This window comes from Diachasmimorpha longicaudata, chromosome 17 (genome assembly GCF_034640455.1).
Source record: "Diachasmimorpha longicaudata isolate KC_UGA_2023 chromosome 17, iyDiaLong2, whole genome shotgun sequence".
In the NCBI taxonomy this organism is placed as follows: domain Eukaryota; kingdom Metazoa; phylum Arthropoda; class Insecta; order Hymenoptera; family Braconidae; genus Diachasmimorpha; species Diachasmimorpha longicaudata.
In genome coordinates this window covers 3,011,271-3,018,899 of record NC_087241.1, presented here as the reverse complement: position 1 = coordinate 3,018,899, position 7,629 = coordinate 3,011,271, and the positions used below count along the sequence as shown (strand labels likewise).

Genomic DNA, 7,629 nt, shown 5'->3' with positions numbered 1-7,629 from the left:
CCAAATTCCCTTTTGTGAATCCTTCGAATAGTTTAAAGAACTTCTGTAGCTTCTTTTCCCGTGAAAAATGTGGCGAGAACAAAATACCATTTGTGATTTCTTTCGGTATTTTCTATTCTTTAAAAAAAAAATAGATCCCTTCGAAGGATATTGAGGGATGGGTTCTTGGGTATCAAAATAAACGAACGCTGATCTTTCAAAATATTTACGATAAACAATTTTTGGTCGTGAGGGCTATGAAGGTACGTTAGATGACGATGAAATGAGTCCTATTTTCCAATATTCAAGTAGGGAAATGATTTTTCGTTACCAATTTATTTTACCAAATTTATGCTGACCTTCGTCAAAGTCAAAGTCGAGTTGACCCCGTTTATCATTTCACTATTGAATCGAAGAAAACCTTTCTCACACATTTGATCGGAGACGATCGAAAAATTGTCGAACTTTTTACCTCAGAATGTGTTGATACAATATAAAAAAATTTGCACGAAAAAAAAATCTTTTCTAACAAATTAATTTGATATTAGAATATAAAAAAATTAAAATTATTAGTCAAGTAACATTACGTTATTCAATTTAATTATTTCATTGATTTATTAAGATTATCTTATAAAGTACATCTAAAAATGTACATTCTATATTCTTTCTTTTTGATGATTATATATTTCAAGCTTTCACAATCTTAAAAAAATATTTCTCCTCATTTTTGAGATTCCAAATCATTTCTTTATCCAAATTATTTATTATACTCGATCATTCACTTATAAAGGACAATTTCAAAATAATTTGAGCATATTTCACATATTCAGAACCTTTACTCCATATTCTCCACAAAAACCCCAAATAATTAATTATAGAACACAACAGATTTGATTTTTATTTTCACCCCATCCGTCACAAGACCCTTCACCCCCGGCCTCCTGGTAATGTAAACTAATATTGGAACAGTAGTAAAAAATTCTGTCTGCTAAATTGATTATTTGAGAATAAAAAATATATATTATTTGAAAATAAAAAATAACGTCGCTATTCTCACTTCAAAACATGTATTGAAGTGAGAACGGATGCTGCTACAGGCAGTATTATACATATATGATACTGTCTGTGGTAGTATCTGTTACCAGATGGTACAACCATTGCACGGGATATTTTTCAATGGAATAATATTGATATGTTGTGAAAATAGAAATCAGAGGAAATAGAAATTGAAATGTTATTGAATGTAGCAGTCTAATAAAATATAAAAAATTATCATTTGTGAAGAAAGGAGAATTTTAAAAGTTCCTATAAACACTCACGAGGTTCATAGCGGTTGAGGTAATAAACAGGACAAAATGTGGATAATAAATATAAAATGTGGATAATAAATATTTATTTAAGGGCAATAGATTCAATAAGAATTTTCTAATGCACATCACAAATGACAGAAATTGACACAAGTAATTTTTTTCTTTAGTATAACAATCAAAAATAAATGAATACGATTGTCCAATCGTAAGCACGCAAATCGCACCCTCTTCTCTAGTTATTCGTTAGACCCTTATGCATTCTGCAGGTGTTTGGTCACGATGATTCATAGATTTTTCTCCTCGTTTCCACCGTAAAACATGTCCATTCGGAAACATATTTCTGATTTATTAGTAAAAACGGCTATACTAGAATGAAACAAAAGCAATTACCCTTTTTTTTTCACTAAAAATGGGAGAAAATTGCCAGTGTAAAACTGTCCCTCGAGGTTTTTTTTTTTTGTATTGCCTCGCTTCCCAATAGGGGAGTTATTGTAACCACTCAAGGGCGTTATATTCCTTGGATGGAAATTGAGGACGAATGCCTTTGATTGGAGGATCGTATCAGAAATAACTGAATGTCACGTGAAGTCTGTGAAAAACGAATGCTGGCAATGTTATCACTTGTAATGGCAATTCGGAAATACGAGCCCTTTCATTCTTGGACCCTCGCTTCCTGGTTGGGGAAAGCTTTACTGGAACAGCGAAGCGGTTCACTTCCTGATTTTCGTGTAGCCAAAATAATTGGGAGAGAACGTTCATTGGTTCACCCACACAATTCTCTGAATATATATAAATATAAATATATATATTAATGTATTACAATAATGTATATAAAAATATTAATGTATTACATTAATGTATATAAATATATTCATTTATTTTAGGCTTTTTACACTGTATCATACTATATTCTTTTACCTATATATAATATACATAAATATATTTTTTATCAATCTATTTTGTTTCAGAGACAAAGTCTTTCGGATGATACAATCTAAATACCACGGGATAACCCAATACATATCGACGGTTTATGAAGGATTTCGGTCAACAATCGATGAAGTAAGTTGACTGTTAATTATCTGGTGGCAGCTACAAATGGTTTGCAATGGGTATTATTTATTCACCCCCTCGCTTGCACTAAAACCATAATATTCTCTTTCTAAATTTGTATTTTTTTTTTAAACTCAAATGAAGTTTGAATTGAAGCGTTTAAAATCGTAATCCCCAGAGGCAGAAGATTTCAAATGAAGACTTCAAAATTTACTTGAGGAATTTATATTGTGATGAGCATGGGAGAGAGGAAAAGGACAGGGGGGGGGGGGGGGTGATCAATTGTTCTATTGTAGAACCGTTTTGTTGCAGTAAATTATTATGTCTTAAATGCATCTGATTACGTTTCATTACGTCCCATTATTTAATTTAATATCGTGAAGTTTGGAAGTGCAAATAGCACTTAGTTTGAGGATAACTCCACTCTCGATACTAGCTCAAGATACTGAGACTAATCTCTTTTGGTATCTCTCATTTCGTTTAAGGGTACAACCGCATGGAAGATTTATCTCATCAACTTAGATAAACTACTGGAAGAGGCCATCAAATTTTGCATGAAGGAGTCAATGATTAGGATGTACCACCTCTTGCATGGAACGACTGGAACATCTCCAGTTTTCCATATTGAGGCTGACCTCATTGATAAGAAAGTGAGTTATCTCATGGTCTCATTCCCCGCACTGATAGAACGATTCATTAACTCCAAACGAAATTCGCTGACTATTAACGAATGAACATTTTGTGCAACCAAATAGACCCTGACTTACAACGAAATTCTGTTCATTTAAAATAACTAATTCGTTTTATCAGCGGATATTTATCATATCGACCTCTTAATGACAGACCAGCGTATCTGTATAAATAAGAAACTCGTTGCACTTACGCTTGTCTTGGATCGATATGATCTTGAAAGTCCACAATTCGGATGTAAGAGCTGATAACGTAGATACATCGTGACAACACAATCTAAAGTGACTATCTATAACCACTGGCAAAAAATAAGGGTGGAAAATACTGACGTCGCAGGTATTTCCCCTGAACTTCGTGTGACGGGGGATTCGGCAGGAAAAAGCCGGTGTTTCAGTGATTTTTCATATATATGAAAACACAATTGATTTGTGAATTGAATCACATGATGTACCGCAAATACCAATTTCCGTATTTCGCGTACTCTTTGGAATCATTTTTCGGAGGCTGAAAAAATGTGCGAATCGAGTTACAATTTGTAGCAATTCGTAGCAATTAAAATTATAAAATTGCGTAGGTCAAAACACATTCATTTTCCTGGTGCTTAAAATTCTGGAATTTCCCACATTTTCCAGTAAAACTCGATTTAATGATTTGTTGATTCCGAAATTGTATCCAATATCACTGCATTGGAAATAATTAGTGAATGGTCCATGAAATTCAATTTTTTTCTGACCGTGTAATGCTTTCCAGATTAATTTCGTACCTTCTCTGTACGAAATCACGGAGCTCATCGGCGGTCTGACCAGTCATCTTCTAGAACCTCTGAAAAGAAAATTTCCAAGATTGAGAGATTTATTTTCCTTCCCTGGAAATAACTCGAAAGATCTCCACGAAACTTTGACTGAAGATCATAATTTTCACAAACTCCAGGAGAAACTTAATGACGAAGTATTATATTGTACTCAACATATTCAACAGTACCTGAAATCCTGGGAATCTTTTGCTGACATATGGGAAGTGAACAGAGATATGTTCATAACGAGGTTCTTTCAACGTCGTACACATTTAATATGTTTAATTCCCCTGGACTCTGGCTTGAAGCATTTCAATTAAAATTTGCATTGCAGATATGAAAAACTCAATCCTACAGTAGCTTCATTTGACGCTGACATTGGACGATACACTGAAGTTGCAAATAATGTGAAAATGCAGGAAACAGTGACTACCGTACATTTTCTCGATATAAATTCCGATCGTCTGAAAGCTGCTATAATAAAAGACTGTTCGCTATGGCAGCAAAAACTGACAGGTCTTCTTCTACGGATAACTCAGATGACGCTCGATGGATTGTATCAGTATATAGCGGAAAATTCCGATAAGTAAATAGAAAATATTTGAATTATTCAAGGGCTTTTTCGAGGGAGTATCCTGGAACAAGAATGATTTGGGGTCGTCCTGACGAAAAGGGCCCACTTTCTTGATACGAAGTTAGCGCTAAAAATTATTTTCAATTTTTTTCTAATGAGGTATATGACAGCAAATCCTCACCGAGATATTAATAATGTCGTTTGAAAAATATTAATCATTCACATTATCGACTTTTGATTGATTTCGACTGAGTACAATCATCAAATATTTTTAAAAAAATCGCCATTTGGTAACTAAATTAAGTTCATGATTAAGGACTTTTTTTTTATTTCGAAGTTTAGTGCTCCGGAACTGAATTAAGACTCGATATAAATAAGACTCCCGTCCCATTAGTCGACGTGGCTCATGAATTACTCTAAAACTGTTCTCCTGCAATTTCTTCGTATGATGAAATGTTAAATACTTGTAAGACATAAACATCGCCATCTTTATAATTTTCCAGAGTGGAGAAAGAGCCGAGGAATCTCACGGAGATGCAAGTTATGTTGTGCCTTCTCGATAGACTGAAAACAGAAATTCATCTGAAGGAAGAAGAATTCCCCAAGCTCCAGGAACAGTACCAGACACTAGGTAAATCCCTGAGGGGAATTAAAGAGTAGCAATCGATGGTATTGCCCGGAGGAATTACAGATTCAAGAAATCCCCGAGTGATTACTGGAGTTTCGCTATGCATTATCAAACTCATTAACACATTATCTCATCATATTCGGTGTGATATAACTTGGTATTTGTGATATATTCAGTGAAGTACGAGATTCCCATGACACTGGAATTCAAAAGAAAGTTGCAAGGTCTGAAGATCTATTGGGGACAATATCTCACATTGCTTTCTACCTCCGAGGTGACAATTGAAGAAAATAAGGTACAATGTCCTTTTTCATAAGCCTTTATGTCTAGAATGATGACAATGTGCCTGTTCAATGATGCATTTTTAAATCTCCGGTGGCCTATTCTCGAGGTGGGTGAAGATACTTTCATATGTGAACGCCGATGGTTTACATACACTGAGAGAAAAATTCAGTGAAACGAAGGGATTACTCTTTGATTGAACCGTTCAGGGCTTTTCAATAACGGAATTCAGTGATAATTACTGAGCAATTCACGGATTCAGGGTGACATATCATTTGAGATGTTCAGTAAATTTTTATTTATTTTTTAACAGCCGATAATTATTACAAAAAAGGCAAATTGATCGCTAGTGTTCGTCGAGGAGATATGCTAAATAGTGAAAATAGTCCAGACCCTGGGCTGTTGAACTTGCGAAAGTTTAAAAAATTTATAAGTGGAATAATAATTTCGATTAAATTACGAGTGTGAAGACTCTTCACAGATTCTCGTGGTAAAAACTGATAATCATGAAAAATTATCCAGACAGCTTCGCGTTAATTTTGTTTTCGGTAGGAGTTGTTCAAGAACAAACTCTTGGAAGAAGCCGCAACATTCACGGCAGATGCAACTGGGTTACTGGTGAAATTTCATGATAATGGACCATTTGATGCTGTTTGGAGAACTACAGGTGCGTTTAATTCACTCTGTTATTACATCTTTGTTCTTGCTTGTCTCATCTGTTAATGTAAATAGTGTGATTTTCCAAAATTTCAATTTTGTCGCTATTCCGTAACTATTGAACGTGGGTTCAATTACTATTTTTTCATAAAAGGTGACAAGAATATAAAAAAAGTCATTAAAGGATACGCAACAAAAGCAAAATTTATTTGCTGACTTTTGAGGTCGAATTCGGTAGCGAAGTGGTAAAACGAGATAACTTCACTTATCTGTGAGTCAATTTTTGGGGCAATACCTCTAAAACTAAGGGAGATAGCGAAATTTTTGTAATAACATTTATTGTAGTACTCAATTTACTGCACAAAAAAGTTTCGACAGAAATTGTGGTACCTTTTTTAGATTTCGAGATATTCATCAAAAGCTGGTCGAAAGTGACTTATGTTGTTTTACCACTTCGCTATTGAATTGAGGCTTTCAAGACTCTAAACTTAAAATCGCAGGTCCCAAATTCAGAATTTTGAAATCAGAAAATGTATTATTTCTTGTAAAATTTCCACTAATTTCTATTGTATAGATGCCCTTGCCTGGTTGGAAGATTTTCGTGGGCAGATTGAACATCTGAAGGGTGTAGGACATGATTTGACCGCGAACCTCAAGATATTTGACGTCTCCCTGCCTGATTCACGGGAAATTTCCAAAGTAGAAATGGTAATAAATTTTGTAGGACCGAAAGAATGATAATTATCAACAGATTTTTTTAATGAACTGAATTGACTACAAATATTGGTCTAAAGAACACTAAATGTTATAACAAAAATTGCGCTATCGCTCGTAGATCCGGAGATATTACTCAAAACCCGACGCAGAGATCAGTCAATTTGTATCATTTTACCACTTCGCTTCTGAATGACTAATGTCCCTTCGATATTTCAGGATTTGGCAGCAATTGAGATAGCATGGCAATTGACAAAAGAATGGGATGATATCTGGACACACTATGAGACATCAAATTTTTGGACACTTGAAATCGATGAAATAGAGACTGTCGCCAACAATTTATTTCGCAAATTCACGAAACTCTCCCGAGAATTCAAGGAGAGAGGCTGGAAAATTGCCGAGCAGACGCGATTACGAGTCGACAGATTCCGAAGGACTCTTCCATTAATGAGTGACCTGAAAAATTCAGCAATGCGTGATCGTCATTGGGAAAAAGTTAAATCGATCATTGATCATGATTTTGAACAAGATTCAGAGGATTTTACGCTTCATGCCATATTGGAAATGCAAATGTATGACTTTGCTGAGGAGATTAATGATATTTCGAATGCTGCATCTATGGAACTGATGATAGAAATGGTAAAAAATTGTGTATTATATTACTAGGGCTTTAATTACCGGTGCAATAATTAAACAAAAGGTAAAAGCACTGTCTTATTAAAAACAGTTCTGATTTTCAAATAAGGGATTCTCTTGATCATATTAAAAGGGCTTGAAAAACATCTGTACTGTCTGGGAAGACCGACTCCTGGATATGGCGCCGTACAAAAATCGAGGGATTTTTATCCTTCGATCGGTTGACGAAGTCGTCCAGACTGTGGAAGAACATTTAGTTCAGCTGTCTGCTATGAAGTCAACGAGGTAAGCATATAACACTTTTAAAACT

At 34.7% G+C, this 7,629-nt stretch overlaps 2 protein-coding genes across 2 annotated transcripts in view; both read left to right on the top strand.

The window, feature by feature from the left end:
• The first annotated feature begins 2,724 nt into the window (after positions 1–2,724).
• Positions 2,725–5,489, top strand: LOC135170524 (dynein axonemal heavy chain 2-like). The gene is made up of 5 exons (XM_064136440.1): positions 2,725–2,992; positions 3,783–4,075; positions 4,160–4,411; positions 4,903–5,030; positions 5,204–5,489. Exons 1-5 carry the CDS (start codon positions 2,897–2,899, stop codon positions 5,341–5,343), a joined length of 909 nt encoding a protein of 302 aa, XP_063992510.1. The 5' UTR covers positions 2,725–2,896; the 3' UTR covers positions 5,344–5,489.
• Positions 5,490–6,656: 1,167 nt separating this feature from the next.
• The window catches only part of LOC135170518 (dynein axonemal heavy chain 2), a 43,485-nt gene continuing 42,512 nt past the window's right edge, over positions 6,657–7,629 (top strand). The window contains exons 1-3 of the mRNA XM_064136420.1: positions 6,657–6,674; positions 6,900–7,322; positions 7,453–7,604. Coding sequence (XP_063992490.1) covers positions 6,672–6,674; positions 6,900–7,322; positions 7,453–7,604 — 578 coding nt within the window. The 5' untranslated portion in view covers positions 6,657–6,671. The remainder of the gene's footprint in view (positions 6,675–6,899; positions 7,323–7,452; positions 7,605–7,629) is intronic.

What these genes read in the sequence shown, in the direction of transcription:
- LOC135170524 (XM_064136440.1), top strand. Translation starts at nt 2,897, where the DNA reads ATGAAGGAGTCAATGATTAGGATGTACCACCTCTTGCATGGAACGACT. An exon ending in CTGACCTCATTGATAAGAAA is followed by an intron (nt 2,993 to 3,782) that starts GTGAGTTATCTC and finishes AATGCTTTCCAG; the next exon opens with ATTAATTTCGTACCTTCTCT. An exon ending in GGAACAGTACCAGACACTAG is followed by an intron (nt 5,031 to 5,203) that starts GTAAATCCCTGA and finishes TGATATATTCAG; the next exon opens with TGAAGTACGAGATTCCCATG.